The sequence below is a fragment of the Corapipo altera genome, unplaced genomic scaffold (genome assembly GCF_003945725.1).
Source record: "Corapipo altera isolate COAL_440 unplaced genomic scaffold, ASM394572v1 0, whole genome shotgun sequence".
Lineage (NCBI taxonomy): Eukaryota > Metazoa > Chordata > Aves > Passeriformes > Pipridae > Corapipo > Corapipo altera.
This window is the reverse complement of record NW_020884872.1, coordinates 87,114,308-87,138,593: the sequence shown is the minus strand read 5'-3', so window position 1 is coordinate 87,138,593 and position 24,286 is coordinate 87,114,308. Positions and strand designations below refer to the sequence as shown.

The following is a 24,286-nucleotide window of genomic DNA, read 5'->3' as shown; positions in this document are numbered from 1 at the left end:
TCTGAGTCTGCTAACCAGCTCTGAAGCTTGGTCTTTTATGCCTACAGAATTCCCATTGAGAGAAATGGAAGACCTCTGCATGTCAGAAGAGTAGACTGTCAGAGTGGAGGAGATTAGTCACAGATTTACTGTTCATCTATGCAGCACAGCCTCCTCGCTTTATGACACCATAATAACACATTTTATTTTCTTAATGCTGTATAAGCGAAGAAACAGTCAGTCATGATCATTTGCTATTTGGCTTAAAATTACACATTATTTTCCAACATACTTGTTGTCTAAAGGAACACTGGGCAAAATTATGCCATTTCAAGCAACACGTTGAAAGCCTCAACATCAGTCTTGAAATAACCTGTTTTCTACCAATTTAATAAAATGGTTAGATTGAGGATCAAGTACAAATGTCACTGATCTGTGATGCAAGTGAAATCATTAAATGATGCAGAAAGTGCACTTCCAATCTGACAGCAACAAGGGGACCAATCCAACCTGCAGAAAGAGCAATCTGCTTCAGATCTTGAATAAATTTCACCCACAATGATTTCACAGAGAATAAATGAGGACAGCCCTTAAGGATTTACTAATTTACAATTTAACAGGAACAGTCTAGGACTAGCCAGATAATTGTTCTGTCTGTGAACTCCTGCATAAGATGTGGTAGAGTTGTCTCTCCAGCACTCTCTGACTGCCACCAGAATTGGACAAATGGAGGCATGATGTTTATAGCAGAGTTTTTATTTCTGACATTTCTCCATTGATCCAGCAGCAAGGACATTTCTTCTCAATTGTAATGTGGTGGGTGCTGAGACATTGCAGTCAGATGTGAGGATGTCTTTGCACTACTAAACCAGTATTATCTCTTCCACAAAGAATTTACAACCCAGTTTAGAGAAAGGCACAGGATTTCTACCGTAATTAAGGAGCATTATCCCAAAAGGGCTCCAGGAGCGGTACCTAAGTTTTTTTAAAATACAATTTCAAGAAGAAATAACACATAAAACTCTGCTTGGGTATATATGCTTGAGAATTAGTAACATAATATAATTACTGAAACTGTTGTCAAATCACACTTGCATTACTTGCTTATAATTTTGTCTTAATTTTTTGGATCCAGTTCTTAGTTGAGTATTCTTAATCAAGAAGTTGCAGAGAAATTAATTATCTTTAAATGCCATAAAATGTGATATTGAGGTCTGTTTTGGAAGTTTCAGAGGGCCAGCAGACATAGCTCATTCTCAAAAAGATTGAGACATGTTCATTTTTAAAAACATTCTTTTAGCAGAAGTTGGCAAAACTGGGTACAATTTGTCCCAGGATACAGACACAGCTATTGCTGCTCTCAATGAGATTTCCACAGGCAGCAATGGGACAAATTTGGCCCCTGTCTCAGTTTTCAGTTACTGTATGTTTTTTGCTATCTAAAATCTTGTTGGTTTGAAAAGGTTAGACAAATGAAAGAAAAAAGACAGTTGAGTAAATGTACCAGGTTTTAGACTTGGAAGACCTCTCCAGACAGAAAAAGGCACCATGTATGTTGGCTAATGACTGTAACATCCCCACTGGCTTCTCAGTAGCAAACGAAATGGTGAAGCAAAACCTCAGGAGAATACAAGTGCGACAGCACTTGCAGATGGAAGGAATGAGGTTGAGGTAGAACTCTTTTTTCCAGAACCTACAGAGAACCTGAACAAAGCTATGAACTAGAACAACTCAGCGCACCCTTATCACACCCTTCATGTGCTGCTTAGGTGGAACAGAACTTAAGAGCTAAATGGAAGCACCATTAACTGACTGATGCCCTGCTATCCAGTGATTCTTGCTCGCTGAAGCAATACTGTAAGACAATAAAACTCAGTAGCTGACCTCTCCTCATTAGGTAAAACAAGATCAACTTTTCCTGAATGATGTACTGCAAAAGTACCTGCTTGATGAGGCACAGCTAGAAAGCTAAATCTTTTCAATATACTGACTGATTTCAGGTTTTTAAATAGGATATTGATTTATCCTACCACATAGGAAGAAAAGACATTAAAGGAAAATAAAAGAAAGAAAACAAAGAACATTTTAATCTATGATCCTGATTCCAATTTTAATGAGGAAAATAGCCTTATGAACAGCTGTTAAAGACAATATTTTGGTTTATGAAAGAAGAGCAATTTCCTCTTCTCCTAGTCCAAATAAAAAGACACAAGGAATAATAAATACAACTCAAAATACATAAGTCAAACACTAGTTCACAAACTAGAAGGCTAGTTCTACAGATGTATTTTCCATAACATCCTTAGCACGCACAGTCAGAGCATTTTAAGCACTAAAGAAAGTGACCTACCTTGTCTCCAGTGGGATGTTACTGTTAAGTAACCAGTTGTCCTGAGCATGGGCTGGCTCTTGAGTAGTGGCTGGTTGTTCTCCAGAAAGAGAGTGGTCCGTAGGAGCTGGGCTGGGGTTGCTGCGTGGAGTGAAGTTCCCTCTGTTTAGGGAATTGATGGAGGCTGCATGATGCTGATTTGGAGTGTGAGCATGTGATATTGGAGGTGGTGGAGTTCTAAGTCTTGAATGATTTTGAAGATTTGGAGGATGATCTAAAACATAAGTAAAATACTTTTAAGGTTCATGATTTGAGTGGTTCCATACTGCATTCATTTATGTGCAGGCACTTCTAAAAAGTGCGAAGGCTGGGATGCCATATATCCTAAATCAAACTCAAAAGGGTAACACAGGCTTGTTCCATATGTTTTAATGACACAGCATTGATCCCTCAGCCAGTTAGAAAAATAGTTCAGTCTCATGCACAAAAGTTATGAAAGTTTAAAGCACTGCAGATAGCCAGCCAAGTTAACTCCAATGAACAACTGCACGTTGCAAACTGCAATCTATCTACGACACTGATTTGTGATAAAGCATGAAAAATACAACCAGTCTGGATAGATAACACATTAGAGCCATTTTATGATGGATATACAGCTCCCAGAGAAGTCTGTTCTGCCTGTTTTGCCTGAGAACTTTCAATAGTTAAGTCAACAAGAAGACTGAGAATATATTTAATCACAGACTGAGTTTAGGGAAAGCCATAAAAGCATGTCAGGGTTATACAATTTAACAAAATCCAATAGTTTGTACTGTTAGAGACGTACTCAAACTGAGTTAAAAATGCATGTGGTATAAAAACTAAGGTGTCAGGAAAATGAAACAACATATGGTGAAGAAAGACGTAAAGATCAGATACGGCTACTTTGAGTAAAACTTGAAATATTTCTTAGCCAGGAGACTGGGGCAGGTAGATTGAGGAAGGCTAATACTTAGGAAAGACCAATCTAGTGCTGAGTACATTTGTATTTTTACTTTTTTTTTTTACTAACCATAAAAGATTTTTTTCATGTTTTCTGGAAATGAAGAATGACTAGACTATTTGATGGAACTGGAGAGAGATTGACGGTTCACCACACTGCATATGGGATACAGGAAACATATACCTCTCTGATTTCAGTAGGTTTATGCTCAAAAGTCATTAATACCTTGCACTAGGACATAATCCCCAGAGAGGTTGTGGAGTCTCCCTCACTGGAGATATTCTGGATGCAATTCTGTGCCACGTGCTCTAGTATGACCCTGCTGGAGAAGGAAGGTTGGACCAGATGATGCACTGTGGTCCCTTCCAACTCTACCCATTCTATGACCCTGTGATTCTGTCATACACAATACCTATGTGATGCCTTACCTTAAAAGAATGTCTATCCTATCAATCCAATACTTACCAGACAGACTTCTGTATCATGAAAAATTAACATGCATTTACTCTCTAATTAAAGCCCTCAGAACTGAGTTAACTGTATGCAGCCATAAATTACAATGAATGGTATCAAACATTTAATGATACTTTTGAAATTCGGATTAGGACTTGGATTCGGGAGAGGAACATAAAGAGCATTCACAGTATCTCTGTACCTTCTCAGATAGTTGGACACATTAGATAAAATATGAAGATGTGTGAGACACAGCCATCCTCTCTCTCCTCAACCTGTATTGATTCAGATTACCTCATTATTAACTACGGCTGATGACACCGGAACCTCAGGGGTGCTTGCGGTGGTCTAGCAAAAAACCAGGGCTTAATTACAAAGGTGCCATTTTTCTGATTTAACATGTATTTACCTCTGCCTTTATCAGGTTAGACATGGGACCAGCGGTATATATTCCACAGGAGAACTGAGTGGTTTTAGGGTCTAAATCCATTTTACCCTATACCCTGAGAAAGGTCAGACAAATACCTTAAAAGTGTTGTTTTCCCTATTTTATGTCAGTATTATCAGAAAACAACAGGTTCAAAAAAAAGAGGTCTATGCAGGTCATTTATATTTGGACAGACAGATTCCTCATGGGAATCTACTGAACTAATCAAAAGTCTGACTTAGCAAAACTCAATCAAAACTAATAATGCCATCCTGGACTCTGAATTAACACTAGCTCTGACAAATTTTGCACATCAGCCAGCAAATTAAAGGGAAGAGTAATGAGCATAGACAAGAAATATCAGAACTAAACCAGATCTGATCTCAGCTCTGCAGCACCATGTGAATCAAGATGCCCAGTCATCCTGGACTGGATACTACTGGGGACTGGTGTTTAACTAAAGCCATGGAGGTAATAAAAAGAACAGTGGAAGAATCCTGCTGCTGGCTCAGTTAAATTAGTGACCCTTTTCCCACTCAACAGACAGGAATCAAGACAGGAACAGTTCATTAAATCCAGGCTCAGGGAGATGAACATAAATAGAGGGTTTCCAGCTTTTAGGGCTGTCAGTCTATCACCATTCACAAGAACATAATTCAGCCCAGAGAAAATGACTTGTCTTTTCAGGAGCAACATACCAGAGGTTTCCAAGACCAGCCATTCAAGTTGTCATTACATGCCTGAGATGAATACTCTGTGCAATCAAGAAAGGGGGTAAATGGGTAGATCCTGGAATATGCAAAAGATGCTCTGTGAAGTTCTTCTGCCATTGGATGACTTTGCCTACTAGAGATACCATTTTCATATCGTGAGTCAGAGCCTGCTTTCAAAGATCTGCTATGTAAATTCCAATTTACACCCTATTATTGCAGACACATTGCAGATGCTATTACGGATAATGCTTTCGAATCAAGTAAAAATGTGCCATTTTCATTCCTTATTTGCATATCCTCTGTGATTTCTTTGCTAAGTAAAGACAGCACATGTATCTTACTTCAGTCTATGTGATTTTTCACAGGATTTTATAGCTTGTATTTCTTTTTTTCTGACATTTAGGTAGCTTCTCCTTCCAGAATGTTTTTAATTTCTTTCATATACAAATTCTTAACACTTATGTCATGTCTGAGCATTACTGCATTTAATATATCTTGACTAGAATTAGTCAAGATGTATTAGACTAGAATATAGACTAGACTAGAATTAGCCTTACAATCCCTTTTTTATTGTCTTCTTCTCAAGCTAAGGGACATTAGAAATAAAGTGTAGACAAAAGTACAAGTTATGAAATCTTCCTACGGAAAATTACTGCAGCTGTGCAGAAATTTTTTCTTGATGCAAAAAGACCTATTAAGGTTCTTATTCTCTGTGGTCACCAAAGATCCTAAGGGATTTGTAAATGATAATGGAAGCCCACAAAGCAAATTCTTTCTTGATTTCAACTGTCTCCTTATTTGAACATGCTTAGAGAAGCTGTGGATGTCCCATTCCTGGAAGTGTTCAAGGTCAAGTTGGATGGGGCTTCGAGCAATGTGGTCTAATGAAAGGTGTCCCTGCCCATGGCAGGAGGGTAAGGACTGGATGATCTTCAAGGTTCCTTCCAACCCAAACCTGTGATACTATGATTCTGAGATTATTAACTAGATCCACAATGTTTGAGTGATATAAACTGTGTGGTTATATTTCCCCACAGGAAGAAGAACCTTAATGCTGCAATGGCTCTTTTACACTATGTCTGTGTATGGATCTTATATACTGGGAAGATGCTCTGATCATCATGCTGGATATTATATATGAACACTGTATATTTATATCTTCTTAGGCAGATTGAATATTTACAGATCCCATCCTGTAGGCAGGACACAGGGGATGCCTGATAAAGCTTTCTAAATCTACCAGAAAGCCTTATTGGGACAGCAGCACCACATGAATTCAGAAGACTTTATAGAGGAGCAGGACATCGTGGCCACTGCACAGATTGTACAAGACCCCCCAAGACCTTTTTTAACCAAGTATAAGATGGCTAACTGTGACTATTTTTAAGTTATCTTGGCTTACTCCAAAAGAGTTAATTTTCAACATTTTCATTCTAGGCATTTTCCTCTTTGCTTTCTAAAAAGGCACAGACTTTATCATCCGCTCTCTACTTGTTGTTACAATGAAAAACCTGACGTTATTCAGAAGGATCAGCTCAAATAACAAAATACCAAGGAATAAAACATACACCTTGTGAAACACCTCTATCCCACCCATCCAAATTTCTAATAGTTCTTAGAGTCAAGCAACACAGTTTAAGGATGATTTTTGCCTTGAAGGGACAGCAAAAGAGAACTGTCAATAGCAAAGGAGCCCTCCTGGTCTTAGACACCAGGTGCCAATGAAAGAGCATCCCAGAAATAAAGTTCAACATTTCTAGAAGATAGGCTGGCAACTGTGAAAGTCTAAATAGCCCAGAACTTAATGAATGCCCCATAAGCCTAATTTTCTCTAATGGGTATCCAAAGTGTGTCTAATATAAAATATGTCTGTATTCAAATGTAATGAAAATTTGGAAATCTGAATGCAAAAAAACACCAATAGAAATCAAGTTGCTTTTATGGTTTTTCATTTGCCTTTTTTGTTTGTTTGTTTGTTTGTTTTGTTGTTGTTGTTGTTTTTGTTTGTTTGGGGGTTTTAGGGTTTTTTTCCTTGTTTTTTAACATTAAAATGTCATTGATTAACACTGGCTTGATAACCACAGATAAAGCTCAGCTGAAAGATAACACAGTTAATGAAGCTTGTACTTGGTGCACATTAGAGAGCCTTGACAGAATCCTGTGAATGAAGAACTGAATAAATGTGAACCATAAAAAATTACCAAGGAGGAGCTAATACAGGCAAAATTTCAATAAAAGGTCTGAACCTCATGTTCCTTTTCTCTCCCTTAATCTTTAATGAGTAGTTCTGGTTTGAAATTAGTCTATGTAACAATTACGCTTTCTGATTCATTAGGTTTTGGGATTGTGTTCAGGGTAAATGTGCTAACCTCCGAGTGAAAAATACATTCTCATTTTTTTTCCCAGCTTCTGCTGTTCCTCCACACATTTGTCATTTGTATGTCTGCTCATATTCAGACAGCCTGATGCCCGACTGGTGTCTCGATTAGGTACAGGAAATATTTCTCTTTACTCACTGTATATAGTGCCAGGTGGAATGAATCACTCAGTGCTCCCTTGAACTCAAGCTCCACAGTATCTGTGATGACTAACTTGGTAGTATGACTTTGGGCAATTGTGCTTGTACCCACATACAGAAAAATCCCCCGCCCTCCCACCCCCCATCCTGCCACCTCTTGCAGAGGACACAATCCTTTTAAAATAATGAACTGTGCATTCAACTGACAGAGCAGCTAAGAGCCAGGACCATAGTTCAACCTGCTGTAGATGTACACTCACAGCACTCACACCACCAGCCAGCTGAAATCACCCTGTCCCTTTGGGTGCCACTGGATATGGAAGCTGGGGGGCTTCACTCACTAATCTGATGAGCCACCTAAGGGCAGGGGGACTATGAAAGACTGAACCGGGTCTTATCCAGCACCTTTGTAGGCGGCACAGGTAGTTTGCTGTTATAAGTGAGACTGCTTGCCAGAAACAGGTTCCCTATCTGACACATGACAAGCCATTGATGGCATCTGAAAAACGAAAAGCAAGCAGACTATTTAACCCCTAATTTGGTAGATAATGGAAAAATATGAGGAGAAAAATCAAAATGGGAAGAGCTGTCTGCTTGGAGGGTACCTTAGTGGCTTCTGGTGACAGCCAGGACCAACTGCAGACCCAGCTTTTCTCCTGTTTGCAGAGAATCCAGCTGAATGTGTAACATCCGGACTGAGCCGAAGCAATGTGCAAAAGTGGCACCTCTGTCGTACCAAGGAGGTCCATCTCAGCGCTGTTACTGATATTCTGCAAACTATGGAGAACTTCCTCCTCCAAGGAATGTCTGACAACAGTCTCTGTCTCCACAGGACAGTTGGGTAGCCCAATGAGGAAGCCATTGTGCAGGATGGTGATAGGGATGGAGTGAAACAGGCCACTCAGTAGTCAGATGATTTATCTGGGCAGAGATGACTGTTTTCTCTCACTAACACTTAAAAACTAGAATCAGTGTTACAACTTGAGTGACTGAATCTCCCCTTAAGAAGTCTATCCACTGAATTTGACTTAATACCAGCTTCTCCTACCATCAAGAGGTTTGCACCATACTGTGAAATACATCTTTTTCTGTAGCAACATCTTGTGCCGCTGGTTTTCAAAATGCTAAGTCCCAAAATGACACTGAAACATAAAAGGAAAACAGAACTGAAGTAAAATCTCCATTAAGTAACAAAATGACAATGGGAAAACTACCTTGATGTTTTACACTCTATTTATTTTAAGTAATAGAATACTAGGGAGCTGCTGTTTGATTAAGGACTCTCACCAGTTCAAGCAGTTAGAATCATCAGTGTGTATGTCCTGGTTCTAGAGAGTATTCTGGTTCAGTCTTGAACTCTTTGAATCTCAATCTTCACAGACTTGTATCTCATCAGTACTTTATAATGTTGTATGCATAAACATGCAACCTGCTATGGATGATTAAAGCCTGAGAAAAACCTCCTGTGCACACCTGTATTGCAAAGTTGGTGCAGTCTTTAGTTCAGAAAAATCCCACTAGCATTGGAAACTATTTAATAGAAGAACACTGCCCATGTAGATGTAAATAGCGACTCGGACATTGAATTTGCAATAATAAGTGCTACAATAAGTGAGCACCAAAAGAGTTGCAGAACATAAAACCTGTAGTGAATTTTCATGACAATACTACTCTGTGTCCCTGTGAATGTCTGAAGACACTATCTATAGCTATTTTAGACGTTGCTAGAATAAAGCTACACATACCAGAACCAGTGCAAAAAGACTCCATAACTATCAAAATATAAACTTGACTTCCAGTAGCATACAATATGTAAAAAAATGCAATCATTCCTCATCTCACAGACTGTAACAACAAGCAAGTGGAAATGGAAGACCTCAAAATCAGGAAGCAGATAAAATGGCATCTTGTTACTGATTGACAAGTCTAGGCTTTATAAACTATCGATATTTCATTCTGAAACATTACCAGGTCATACCTGTACTTAAGAAACTTCATTAGTTTAGATTAATTATGTAAAAAATCAGGCTCACTTGGATGCTACATGTGCACATGTAAAATGAGTTGAAGCTCCCCTCTAGCTGCACAGATCAACACTTCATTGGCTTTACGGCTCATAGAAAACCACGGGTGCACCAAGTCCAAACAAGGCATCTCCTCCATATTTTGTTCATCAAATGTGTACATTACATGCAAACTTTCCTCTCAAGTGCCAAAGTGCCTTTGCAAAAGCAAGATATTGACTTTTGGGGTTGAAATCAATTTTTGTTTGATGCTGGGCTGTCAAGCTTTGCCTGTACATAGTCGACGAGAGCTCTGGGTGGTTGTTTTTTCATCAGTATGCATCTGACTGAATTGAATGTCCTACAAGTAATGCTTTTAAAAGGGTCCAGGTCACCGTCAGAGGATGATATGCAGACTTTTAACCCATGGTGTTCGTTACTTAATAAAAGGGAATCACAGTCTGATAAAATCAAGGCACAGTATTACTGTTTAGATTCTGACAATTTATGATGAATCATTGTCTTAAACACAGAGGAAAGCAGAAAAAAACCCCAGAGTATCTGGCAGAGGGTAAATTTAAATAACACATTTAAGTTCTAAAACAGGAAACATGGGAAAGTAGACTTTACAGTGCCCAATTAAGCAAACTTTCCTGCAGCCCTGGAGACACTGAATTTTCTGGTGGGCTTACTAAAAAGGAACACCTTTAACTACCCTGATGGTACACACTGGAGGCAATGGTGCCCTTTCAAGGCTTCAAGCTGTTAAACTGCTGGCCTTTCTGGTCTAGGCATATAAACAAACAAATAGACAGTGCTTCATTAGAGCTCCTTCCCTGCCAGAAATGCCTCAAACATAAAAACTGACTGTGAGCCTTGCCACTCTGGTGAGATACTGCAGTCATCCACATTGTGCTCTCAGCCCCTAAGGTCTGGGTTCACATGTTTGGAAACCCATAATAGCAACTCTCTTAATTTTCAGGAGGATGCTCAAATGACTTTGCTGTGCCATTCTGACAGCACTGGTGGCTTCTGTAAGCTCCCTTCCAGCTAAATGACTGAGGATAACCCACCTCCACTATATCTTAACAGGGCACAGCACCTTAATGTGAGGCAGGAAAATCCATTGGTTTGAGCAATGAATGGCACACCTGAGTTCTGATTTCAAGTTGCTACAAATCATTCATCAAATGTTTCTAAACATGTGTGTCTAAAACTTCAACCTACTTCCTAAAGAACTGTGAGCCTGAATCTCTCTCTTTTCTAAATAAGACATGTAAGAAGTCAGTAGTTCTGAAACTGTGTGCCTCTTTTGGAGTGCCAAAAGATGTATTCAATTCCCTGTGTTTTCTATATTGAAATGTATGCTATATAGACCGTAAAACTCATTTGTTGTCACCCAGGATATCCCAGTAGCTGTGGTTTAGCCAATGTCTATGCCACTTGGATGATTACAAGTCTCCTTTCAGAAGTGTCCAACTTGCACAGACTCAGCAAAAACAGCTGGGTGCTATCCCTTATGCATAAAAGGCCTGGAGAAAAGCAAAAAACTCTGATTTTCTCCCCACCCCTCCCCCTGCACATTTAAAAAGCACAGCTGTTATTACACCTGAGATTATCCTTCTTGAAAGAAGTGTGGTGCACTTCTCTGATGTCTGCAGTTTATTGATTTGAGGCCCCAAGGAACTCTTCGGTACAGAGAGAGTTTAGGTGGTTTCCCTGTATACACTCTCTCCTGTGTCTGTTCTTTCATACAGTAACACATGGAGACAAATATATATATATCTGGAACAGAAAACCACAGAATTCAGCCTTGTCCAAAACAGACATGATCAGCTACAAAGTAATACAGGGAAATTTCTGAATTGTTTGTGTAAAGCAGTTCCTGAAACTAAAGTACATCAGCAAAAGGTGCCTTTGGCTGCTGTAATAGCAAATAAACTCAGGATTTTGCCAGCACAGCTCTGTCAGATATTGTTGGCTTTTTTTTTTTTATATACTTTTATTAGAAAAAGCTTTGAAATATAGACCTGATCTTTGTCTGTTTCACCCTAAAAATGAAAGGAACAAATAGTCTCTATTTTGCTTACACCCTTCAAAAATCTTGTCCAAATTGCAGCACTGTTGTGACTTAGCTGTACACAAACAGACAGGACTGACAGATCCCCAGCTCCATCAGCAAAGCTGACTATTTATAGCAGCTGAGGAAATAGTCTGGTTTATATATTTTTTACAGTATTATTAGCCATGACAATCCAGAGCCCATCGTTTTGCAAATATGAATCACACAAGTTCCATGCAGTTCAACCATGTGTCAGGACCAGGTATGTGCTCTTAGTGGTCAGGGTGAAAGATTAATATCCTGTAAAAATATTTTAAAAATTTGCTGTACTGTATGTTAACTTGTAAGTTTTGGGTCTGGATCCCGACCTCCAAGGGACATGTAATTCCCAGAGCCACTAGGGAGTTACACAGCACAGACATCTGAGGTAGGGTTTTGTCCCTTTCTTTTCTATTTATACATGACCCAGGCTTGTGAATGAGTAAGTCTCTGAAAAAACACAATTCAATTATTTCACAGCAAAGTGCTTATGGAATGTGACATGATGTGGTGCAGCACAACAGCAACAAGCACTAATGATTTTAATTATTTACTGTAGAGAAAGAAATGGGGAAATTTCAAGTCGGCAGCAACTGAAATAAACTAATTCAAGTCTTTGCTGGCAAACAGAGATTTTTGTCATGACTTTGGATCAACTTCTCTGCATGCTGTCCCCCAGGTGCCATCAAACAGAGGCACTGCACAGGACAGAACTAGTTCTCCAGTTTTTCCTTTGTTACCCACTCCTTGCCCTCATCCTCTCTTTAATTTTTTTTCTGCCTTTAAAGTTTTAACAAAGCCATTTCTGTTAAACACCTCCAAAGCACAACATAAACTGGTGACAACTCTATCTGACAGCTGTGACTGACATGATGTCTGTCACAGTGATTAATACCTACATCCCCCGCCCCATCCACCACGTATACAAAGCTGACTGATTTCCTTTGGTGAAAACCATGGGTGCAGTTGAGTGTAAAATCTCCCTGCACAGGTGGAAAACCTTATTCCCTTTGGCACAGAAATCTGATTTGTGAGAGCTGAGCTCCATGACCTTTCCCTTCAGGTTCTATTTGACATTCTCAGAAGCACAATGGCAGACGGCTGCACTCCAAATAATTCTGCAACAGACATAAAACTTTTATATTTTTATTAACACTTGAAGAGGCTACTAAAAGAAAATCAAAACTATGAATCTGTCAAGATACTCCTCAGCAATGCTGTGCTTTATTCACAAGAGTACCATGATGGAATGGCAATGTAGCTTATCCTGTGTGTATGTTTGTCTGTCTATCCATAATGCCTCCACCCCTAAAAATCTCAGTACTAATTAGTACAGTACCTTTTGAAGCACATGTCTGAGAGAAAATATTCATGATGAGCCTCATTTGTCACTTCCTTTTTTTTTCCTTCTATATTTTATGTTATAAACCTGTAGCATGTAATACATATCAACAAAACTATAAATACGCTACACCTAAATATTAATAGACCATAAAGACATTTATACATGTTCTGATGTTAATTTTTCACCTTATTATTCTGAACGTAGTTTTGTACATCTCTCTGTATATTTGGCCTTGTTACAGCTAGACAAATGTATACAAATGTATACTGTGCTGCAGACAGAGAAAAAACATAACATAGTCAAAAGATTTTGATCTTTTCTTAATTCCTGCTCTTAACTTTTTTGTTTCCCTATCAGGAGCTATTGCCTTTTCTGGCATCATACATTGATGACTGCTGCCCTTCAACTTCCATCTTGGAAAATAGGCTATTTTAAAATTAATAAATAAAAAGGCTTCTGGTAGAATGAAAAGGCTGCCCTAGCTGTTCTGCAAAACAAAAAAAAAAGTATCAGAATTATTCTTCATTACTGTGGTTTTCTTCAGTGCAGGAGAAACAGAGAAAAAACAGTGTACCAGGCTATACAGCAGTTATTCTAAAGTGCACAAGACAGAAAAGGTTTGAGAGAGGCATATCTATTTCTGCAAGTCATACTTCAACAACAAAGGCCCACAAACTGCCCATGTGTGAAACTGCCACCGGATTACTGGTATCTCTATACATGCCAAGAGAGAGATTTTCAGACACCTTAAAAGAAGTGAGGTATCAGCTCCCATTTATGCCACTCAGTGACACCTGTCACCTTGAAAAATTCACCATGAAAGTTTTAAAATAAAGTCCCAAAATAGCGCTATTAGTGCATATCCCTGAAGCCAGGTGCTTAGGTTGTTTAATAATGTACTTTGGAAGCACACAGTCCTAGCACTAACACAAGACAGTCCGAGCACTAACACAAGGCCAATATCAGCTGAAGATTCCCTTTGCATGTGGCAGTTCAGGAGAGTGACAGTGCACTCAGATAACGCTTCGGCATGAAACATGAGACCTTAAAGCTCAGATTATCGCAAAAGATGAGTTTTCTGAAGTTCTTTTCATTACTTTCTGTAAGTGCTCTTGACATTCTCTGAAGTAGTTTAAGAGAGCTTCCTAGAAAAAATGTCAAAATAAAGTAATAATTTTCTTATAATATTGTTCAACAAACGTGAGCACAGCGTGATTTAGAAATGAAGATCAGTGGCACACATGCACATATCTATATATATTATCAAGGGCTTCACTGTGATCAAAATAATAAACAATAATTTCATATGAGCATTGTCAGAGAACTAGAACAACTGTTCGGTGTAGAAAGTGGATTTTTTATAACCTTCAAGTATCCTGAAAATATACATTTCAACTATATATGAAACTTTGTTTCAAACATTGGTAGTTATTATCTGAGCAAAACAATTTACACCGGCTTCATACTGGAAACATTTGCTATAAAATTTATACCCCTTCTATCTCTTTTTAAACAGAACAAATTGAGTTTAGAATGCAGCTGTATTAAAATACTGCCTGGCTTTTTTAAGGACAATCCTGTTAAAGCTAGTTTATTGTCTGCCACAGGCACCAAATGGCACAACTCCATGAGGGTGACAAATTTTTTTGGTTTAATTAAAGAGATGATCATAAAGATATATTTTATTCTGTAACTCAAGTATTACGTGTGATAAAGAGGGTTTATTTTGGTTCCCTTCATAGTCTCAGAGCCTCCTCTACCCTCTAGACAAATGATGTACAATCTGGAATGGACCCATCATAAACCACAGGCTGTAAATTAAACAGTGGGATGAATAACTGGCTGCAGGGCTTTGGGAATGCTAACAGAATACATGCTATTTAGCCTTCTATGAGGGAACTTCTTTCAAAAATACATTTCTGAAGTAGAAGTAAAATTACTTAAAACATGATTTAAATTAATAATGACTAGATATTTTTAACTTTCAGGTTTAAATTCCACTGATTTTTTTATGCATAGAACTTTGGATTGATCACTTTTATCCTAAGGGTTTCTAAGGCCTTTCACATTTTTACCAAACTGATATCCAAACTACAGGACAAAATCATTTAATTCATCACTGGATAGCATGAAGGATGAAGCCCTGACTCCACTGAAAACAACTGAGAAACTCTGAAAGACTTTAGTAAGGCTGAAATTTTACAACTCATTTTCTGAAAAAAAATACCTTAATACTTCAGGGTAACTTTAATAGTGGAAACCAGGCAGGACTGTCTTTATTCTTCAGTTCCAGTGATCAAACCATGACAGGGACAGATCTGTGCCTGCTGTTATGAATGTAGCAGCCCACCTCCCTGCCAGTGTAACCATTTGGAAAGAAACGTGCAGAAACTCCCACAGAGAGTTTCTCCACTGCCCTTGATCTGCAGTAAAACTCCTGTATTGTCAATACCCTCCTTGATCCACAATGTAACTCTTGATGTCAGTGGCGGTTTTGTGCACAGTGTGGGCAGTATCTGGCTCCTAAAGAAAGTTTTAGATGATGGGGATACATCGAGATTAATCAGCATTTGATGCCTCACTGGAGAAAAACAAATGAGCAGGGTTTGTGGATGCAGTAAGTGAGGAACATGAAACTGCAGCCAGAAAAAAAGCCAGAAATATTACAAATGAAGCCAGAGAAGAAAAACAACAGTAAGGCAGGGAAAGGTTAGCTTTGAAGAAGGATCACTCACAGAAGGACCAGCTTGTCTTCATCTCTTCTATAGCTTTTCTTCTAAACTATCAACTTTCTTCTGGACCATCCCCGACCTTCCCCCATCAGTCAAGTCTGAACTCCACAAGCCCTGCCAAACCGTCCTAAAAACCAGAGCTTATAAGCCATATAAACCAGGGGGTTTGGATGCAGATGCTCAAACTTCCCTGTGTCCCTCTCCTTACCCAGTCCAGTCTGTATCTACTGAAAGATTCATAGGCAAAACACCAGATTGCTCCCTGAACTGAACCCAGAGACCCAACTCCATTGGGATCTTCTGGGCCAAGAGATGGCCTGACCTCACAGAAAAAAGCTAGGCAGCAGGGAAATCACACTCTTCATTTCTTTAAATTCATGGTAGTAAAATTGTCAGTTACAAACCCTCAAAGCTTCTGTGTAATGGAACAGTGTCTAGTGGAGGTAAAGTAATATCCTCCGCATTTGGGACATGATGCTTTTAAAATAATCTATCTGGTATACACTGGGAGCCAGAAACATAAATAATAATTTTTATTGCATAGCAAATTTCACCCTAGATTTTCCAAGTAATTTACAGCATTAATTAGTTAAGAGCATCTGATAACAGGACTCCATATTCAGATGATTATGACTATAATTAAAGGTAATTAAATGATGAAAGGAATAGTGCTCAATTTGTACATTAAAATAGTGAACTCTGAAATAATGAAAACAAAGTTGAGCAAAAAGATTTGTGACTAAGCACACACAACTGTATGTATTTCATTTCTCAATCCTGCTTCCAGCTAGGAATAGAATATGTGTATGTGAGATCTGCAAGATTTGGTAAAAGCTTTGTTGTGGGACAGATGAACACCAAAAAAAAAAAAAAAAAAAAGAGAACAGTAATGCACACAGAGTTCTGTGGTGGTAACTATAATGGAGTGACTGAGCTCAAATGTTTCAGGCTTGCAAAAGGAAATGGTTTGGGTGGCAGTAACGGGAATTCTTCAAGATCTGTAGCACATTTTAGTTCCATTCTTGAAGGACACAAATTGCATGAATTAAGGGATCATTGTCTTTTAGATAGATACATCTGCTGAAACCGAGGATGCACCCTGAATAAGCTTTTATTCCCGCATGTGAGGCACGACGGGCAGCGTGGACCAGCAGTTGTGTCATCCCCCTGTAACTGTCGATCCAAACACAACATGCTGCTGCTGTGGCAGGGTAGGAAGGCTGGCCAAGAGATAGCTTTCTGCAAAAGTCAAGGATCCTTCAGATGCAGTGAGGAGAGAAAGCACAGAACAACAGAACTACCAAAAGGATGTAAGTAAACCAGTTTTCTGGAGGTATTTTTTGATTAGTTATTTCCAAAACAGCAAACATAATAATGGCGGCTTTTTGATGGTTCGTTGGTATCACACATATTCTGGCTGCCCTGCCTGACAAAAAGAATGGGCATCAGTGTAATTCTTCTTATCCAATTTCAACAAAACTTTTAGGACTTTGGTATCTTTGAGACTTCTGCTTCCCATGAAGCACCCAAAAATGGCCAAACCTGCTTAAAAATACATGGGCAGGGAGTCAGACAGGTAATACAGCTAGACAGGCCCTATTTTCTTAAGAAATATAGTTAAAAATGAAAGTGATTGCATCGTGAGGACAAATACAGATTGCATCATGAGTTGCAAAACAATCTTTAACAAACCTGCCAGAATTATTGCTTTTGTTTAGTCACACGTATGCAGACAATATCTATGGTTGTCTTTATGTAAAATGCTATCTCCATCTTGAAGAATTCAAGATATTATCTTGCAGAGTTCATGAGTAATTCTGGTCTAATGGAAGGTGTCCCTGCCTGTGAGGGAATGCAGACTATGAATCCTGGAAAGAATGACTTTAGAAGTGGGTCCATCACATCGGCAGCTCCCCGGGATCGAGCGGAGTGGAATAACACCAACTATTCACATTTTTATGTTACAGTTTTTCCCTGGACTATGTAATTCCCCTACCCACACGGCCCCCTCCACGCAGTGCCATGTTTTCTCCCCTCCTCAAACCAGTCCCTGCCCCTGCACAAGCATTATTGGTTGTCTCATCTGCTTCTCCCCAGTCCCTGGCTTGATATTGGACTTTGGTCCTCCTGTATCCCCCATTAGCTTGAGGGTTAGCAGAATCCTCAAGCCACTCCCTTTCCCCCGGACCTTGACCCAATCATGTTCCTCCTTCTAAGCCCTCCTCGAGAGGCCTTAAAAGCCTGTGGGAGTTTCAAATAAACCACTTTTTGCTCCTGGACTCCAGAGAAGAAACTTAGTGGCTCTTTCCTCCTACTGAAGGGGGATTGCACGACTGAAACCCTCTCTGAGAAGCTGTGAGCGAGGAGTCGCTAGCAATCAGCTCTGTTACCTGCCCATGACAGGAAAGGTGGAGCTAGACGATCTTTAAGGTCTCTTCCAAGCCAAACCACCCTGCAATTCTATGATTTATGGGGACAAAAAGAAAGTGGTGATGATCACCTTTCTGTCTTGAAGGAAGCTCCACTTTATTTAGGAATCAGCATGACAGCTCTAGTGATGGGACACACCATCTAAATGTCCTTCCGTGCAAAAAGACCCTTCTTTTTTTTCTCCCTCTGAAAGACTTAGGATCTTTATAAGATCCTCTGCAGAAAGACAGCGTACAGATTATGATGAGGGACTTGTCCAGTCAAATGGTCTCCTCATAATGATGAAAGGTGTCAAAACTGTGGATGACACACCAAGAGTCATCAAAACTGCACGGAGGGGATGTATCCTCTATATGCATACTAAAGTCACCAAAGTTATCAGTACCTCTACACTTCCCAGTCCAGTGAGAGTCAATGAATTCTGAGAATTTTCATTTATTAAAAGTCTGTATCACACCACTGGTAATTAGCCACTCAGAATTGGAGGCTGGCAGATTAATAACACTTGTATCCATATAAATCAAGAAACTTTGATTCATCCTCTCCAGAAGCTGACTGTGGCTGTCACTACAAGCATCCTTTGTTAGAGACCACTACCTCTGGCAAATCAAGTAGAGATCCATGCACAAGTATCGATAGTATTTCTATCTCTTAGCTGTCTTAGAGTTATTGATAAATACTCTTTCTGACTCCAAAAGGGTTTCTGCTTACAAATGAACAGGTACAGAAGCAAAAGGAAGGCACTGGTTGACATGGAACAGTGTTGTGGCTCAAAGAGCTCATGTGCAGATGAAGGCAGCTGTTCAAGCTGTGGAAGGCTCTCCAGAAACTCAGCATCTGGCACAATGAAAGGAACAGAGTGGTTTTCTGCAGGAAAATTAGCAAAGACTCCAGCTCAATAGTGATCTGAACAGCCTTTCATAAGCTTCCACATGCTGTACATTTCTGATTCAGAAACATACAGTGCTCTAAGTGGTGGTGTGCAAGTGTACAGCCTCCCTGGCCTGACTGGTGCCGAACACACTCACCTGGGCAAGAGAGATGCTACCGAGGGGTCAGCGCCACAACAGCTGGCGTCTGGTGATGGGGGATGATGCCAGGGTCGTATCTACTGCTCAGGCCTCAGCACCAGAAGCAACTGTGTTTTAGTTCTGATCCAGGGTCAGAGTTATGCCAGTGTGATTCCTCACAGCTCTAACAAAACACAGCTTGAGCCATGGAGACCTTTGATCAGCAGCCAGAAGGAGAATTGTGCCTCTTTATATGGAAAAATCCCCGGGAGGCACTTTCCTTATGGTTGTGTCTTTTTCTTTTTTTCTTGTAGCTGTAAAGACTACTCTGTACATGTACACATCATGTTCTTACGCTTTTCCCTAAGCACATGATACTGGGCACTTCTGAAGACCTGCCCAGAGACTGTTCTGATACAATTTATAGAGGTAATACTCTAGGCTGGACAAGCTAAGGTAATGCTGGAAGGAGGATTCCAGCAAGATGTAGAGGGAGAGGAAAATGAAGTGGATGGAAACTGCCAGGCATCCCGCAGAAAGTATTCTAAACCAGTAAGAGTATGTAAAGCCACCAGGCAAAATCTGTGCTAAACTGTGTAAGATATTATTGGTCAAACATCTGCTTCTACACCAACATCCAGAAAAGATGCACTCCAAAAAGAATTGTCAGGTTTGGTCTTTTATTTTTCATTTCAAATGCTGATTTACGCTATGTGTATTCCCACTAGCTCAGGTTTGTGAAACAAATAACCTGACTGGTGGAGAAACTTAAACACATGGAGTAGTCATGTTCTCATCTTTTGGCATACTATTTCCTTTATCTAATTTATGTTACTGAACTTGTCAAGAAAAGAGTATGCTCTTGGTAAATCAGAATAAATGCAAAGGAGCAATCAACAACATATACAGCACACAAATCTTTGTACCTACCCTCCCAGGACTAGAAGTAAGTTCAGGTTTAGATAGAACATCCCCAAGGATTTACACCTATAAATATATTTAATAAACTCAGTAAAAACACGAAGTGTGAAGTAAGCATTTCATCAAAGGCTTATTTTGGTTTTCAACAAATAAGAAAATTAAAACTCCTGCTGCCCGCATGAGTCTGTGTGTCTGGATCTTTCTTGATAGATATAATTATTCATGGCATATTAGAGCTTGTCAGTCTCCTTAATCAGAAAAAAAGACATATCAGTCCTAGAGGAGATCTAAACAACTTCATTATAAAAGCTGTGAGGGAGTCATAATACATTAGGAAGAACAAACGTAGTCTGCAGTGGTTTTTCAGTTCTTTCTACACCATTGACTTACCAAAGGAAAGTACTACTAATTACACCTACTTGCATTGATTACTTTTTTTCTTCAGGATGGATTACCTTGTCCTCCTCTGAATCTAATGATTTAAATTAGAATGAAAAAGCAATCTGATGGAGGTTGGAAGTTATCCTTGAAAGAAAGACATCAAACATGACATTAAAAAAAAATCCTCTTTCCTTATTAACTGCCCTTCTAAAACAGGCTAAGCTTCAAGTGATGTGATTTAGCAAATACTACAGTGGCATAATATACCTCACATTACAGGAAATGCCAGATATATTTTCGTGGCTATATAAGGTTCAGTGATCCATATCTGGATCAGATACGATCCTGTTTACATCAATGTAAATCCAACCTAAATTCCACTGAAGCCAAGGAATTAGTTAGATCAGAATCTAGTTCACTAAATCATAAATGATTACATTCTTAGTCATGCTCTTCTTATCTGTCTCCTCTTTTCCCCTTAGAGACTCTCCAGTTTTGCTGCCAGGACCATGAGGATCATCTAAATGAAACTCATATGCTATGGGTCATAGAATACCTCCCAATCACTGCTACATCGGACCCAGTCATTTGCAGTTGTGATAGAAAAGATCAAACATTTCTGCTGATTTTTTGTTTGTTTTTCATTTGTACTATCCCTGTGAGAATTCAGTAATTAGGAGACAATTGCCATGGTAACATATTATGCCCAAATTTGATCACAATTAAATCAGAGGCAAAATTTCTATCAGGTACTTCTGAACCCCTCCCTCTACTCATAAAAGGTTGTATTTCATCCACCAGTCTGGGACTTTTGTCTGATCTGCTTGTTGTGACACCAAGCTGAGAGATGGATCTTAAAGAAAATTCCCTGGCTGTTTGTTGGATTACCTCCTTCATCATTTACAGGCTATTATAGCAATTACCACTATCTTTTTTGGTTTTCATCCCCCTCCTCTTCACATCCCCTCTCTAGGTATGCACAGATCATTCTGTGCCACCCTTGCCATTTTGTAATCAATGACAAAATACTTCTTAATTCCCAGCTCTATATTCTTTGCACAGACAGTTACAGTGCGCACTTTCCCACAGAATAGCTGCTATTAATCTGTTAAAGTTTGAAAACTTTATACTTCCTCATTCAGTTATAATGCAGATGAATATGCAATCAAAAATCCCATGAAAAACAAGGACACTACAATGAATAGTCCAGGATGGATTTAAAGGAACTGATTCAGTGGATACTCTGTCTGTAGCCCAACAGAAACCAGGCAGTATTAGAAGTGCTGGTGGCATATTGAAGGATTTGGAGGGACAGAGGTGGGGTGACACTACAAAAGCTTATCTGGATATTGCATAGAACATATATAAAATGACAAGAAAGAGACCGGATAGTCAATATAAGCACAGGAATCAATATATGCCAAGGAAACAAACGATTGTAACTCCAAGATGCCAAAGTGTGCTGAATCCTTTGTACACTTAGAGAAGTGCATAATTTTGGCCTCAGCCTGGTGTGGAGAGAATATCACTGCCTGGATAAACACACATTCAAGCATTTTTTTTTTTTTTTCAGTGCTATCACAGAATCACAGAATGTGGTTTTATATTTGTTTATGTTTTTCTTTACCCTACTCTGTTACACTGGCAATGAATTAAATTAATTTCCCCAAGCTAAGACTGTGTTGCCTGAGACTGTAAATGCTGAGTGATCTCCTTGTCCTTATCTTGATCCATGAACTTTTCATTATATTTTCTCCCCCTGTCCTGCCAAGGAGGGGAGTGACAGAGTAGCTTGGTGGGCACACGGTGGCCAGCCAAGGTCAGCTCACCACAACATCAAACCCACATCTCTCCAACTGAACAACAGAGATGACGTGTGGGACCACATCCAAGGACTTAAAGAAGTCAAGATATATTACATCAGTTGCTCTTCCCTTATCCACCAAACACTGTTTCTGTATCATAGAAGGACACCAGATTAGTCAGGTGAAATTTGCCCTTTGTGAAGCTGGGTTGGCTGTCTCTAATCACCTCCCTGTCACCCATATGCCTTGACACAGGTTCCAAGAGAATCTGACCCATGATCTTACCAGATACAGAATTATCTGACTGGTTCCCAGGGTCCTATTTTTACCCTTTTTAAAAACAGGTGTGATATTTCCCTTTTTCTAGTCACTGAGGACTTTGCTTGACTGCCATGACTTTACAAATATGATGGAAAGATGCTCAGGAACTACAGCTGCCTGTTGTTACCCTGTTATGTGGAAGTCATTATTGTGTGAATAATAGTGCTCAATATTCTCCTGTTAGATGAAGGAAAACATGGAAAAGTCCAGACAGTCTTGGGGCAGTCTTGGGAAATCTGAGGGCAGTCTTGACCGTACAACACAAGTGCTATTTGCCTTGACTGACCTCATACATAATTTTTTGCTTTCTTTTTCATATATTTCTATTTTCTGCAGACCCCACAAGCTTAGGCCTTATATAATCAGTGCTTTGAAAGCTAGGAGAATTACAGGCTCCTAAAATCTCTTTCCCTGTAGATTATTTTCTTCATCTGCATGATCTTAGTGACATGTGTAAAACTCATGCCCTAGATTTTAATGATGGTGACCTTTGAGAATTACGGTTGAGTCAATGCCATTTTAAACATGAGCCTGCTACTGCATTATATCTTTGCAGCTGTAGCCAAGTGAGAGGATGACAAGTGTAATTATCACTTCTTTCTATGAAGACTCCTAGTCTAAGAAAATGCAAGAACCTTTACAGAATGAGAGCATGGATATGTCATGACTTTGTATCACTAGTACAAGTGGAAGTATTTTATTTTTCACCAAAGTCAGATGCTGACTTTGATGCAGAAAACAGAAGTGTATAATACATAGTTAAGAAAATTAAGATGTACTGTCTTATACACTATTCCACGTTTTTGTTCTCTTGGAAACCGTTTCATAGATTGCTTAAAACTGCTACTTTGGAATAGTTACAACAGTGTTCCAGTAGAAAGTAACACTGTTTTATAGTTTCCCATCAACTATGTCCAGTTTGCAAGTTTAACCTTATAAACTAGCTGACATAATCTGGACAATGGGAGGCAACGTGACTTGATTGAACCTCAGGTACTATCACCAATAAAACATCTGAAGCTAAACCGATGTCAAGACAATGTATTAATTTTACTGAGTCTACAGAAATCTGATTGGAATTTGGTTAATTATTTTACCGAGGCATCCCATGACAGAACAGAGTCTGCAGAAAAGCCTTGAGATGCCATTCCTTCCCTCTTGATCTTCTTTACCTTTTCTTCCACTAGCTGATGAGGGTGCTGAGGCACCTATATCATAGCACAGAAGCTGCTCCCAAACCCTGAAATCCTACTCCTGTCTCTGTGGGAAGTAGCTGTTTGCACAGGAATAACTGAAAATTTAGACTTCCATCTAAACTAAGAAAAAGTGTTTGAGAATGTATAAAGGTTCAAAAAGTTTCAATAATGAGGACTGCTACGTATATCAGCAATTTCAAAATGTAGAAAATTATCTCTACGGCACTTAGTATTTTAATCTACTTTTGATTCAGCACTCCAGGTCTCTGATGACAATGACAGAATTATTTTTAGCATCCACTGAAAGACACCTTTGTGCAACGGTTTTTCTTATAAAAAACTAGTTGTACAGCATGCACACACAGGGGAAACTACAGCTGAAAAGGAATTTGACAAGTGTTGCTGCAAGGTATTTCTCAGAGTTGTAAAGTGTCTCCCTTCCTGAATGGTTTGGATTTTGTTTCAACATCCTTTTGCTATTCAGTGTCAATGCACAGACTAATTGTATGTTACCATAGCAATTTTCTCTGTGAAGCTATTTCACATACTGCACCACATTGCACAGCAACTTCCATAGTTATTACTGGGTCTGACCAGAGGAGAACTTGATGGTATAATGAATTCTGTATGAAAGAGAATC

At 39.2% G+C, this 24,286-nt stretch overlaps 1 protein-coding gene across 10 annotated transcripts in view; it reads right to left on the bottom strand.

The window, feature by feature from the left end:
* The window catches only part of TENM4 (teneurin transmembrane protein 4), a 599,346-nt gene that overhangs the window by 214,590 nt on the left and 360,470 nt on the right, over positions 1-24,286 (bottom strand). For 9 of the 10 annotated variants that reach the window (XM_027664342.1, XM_027664505.1, XM_027664591.1 and 6 more), the window contains one exon: positions 2,330-2,582. In XM_027664342.1, coding sequence (XP_027520143.1) covers positions 2,330-2,582 — 253 coding nt within the window. Of the gene's footprint in view, positions 1-2,329; positions 2,583-24,286 lie in introns of those variants that run through there. The other variant, XM_027665025.1, reaches the window with a different exon arrangement.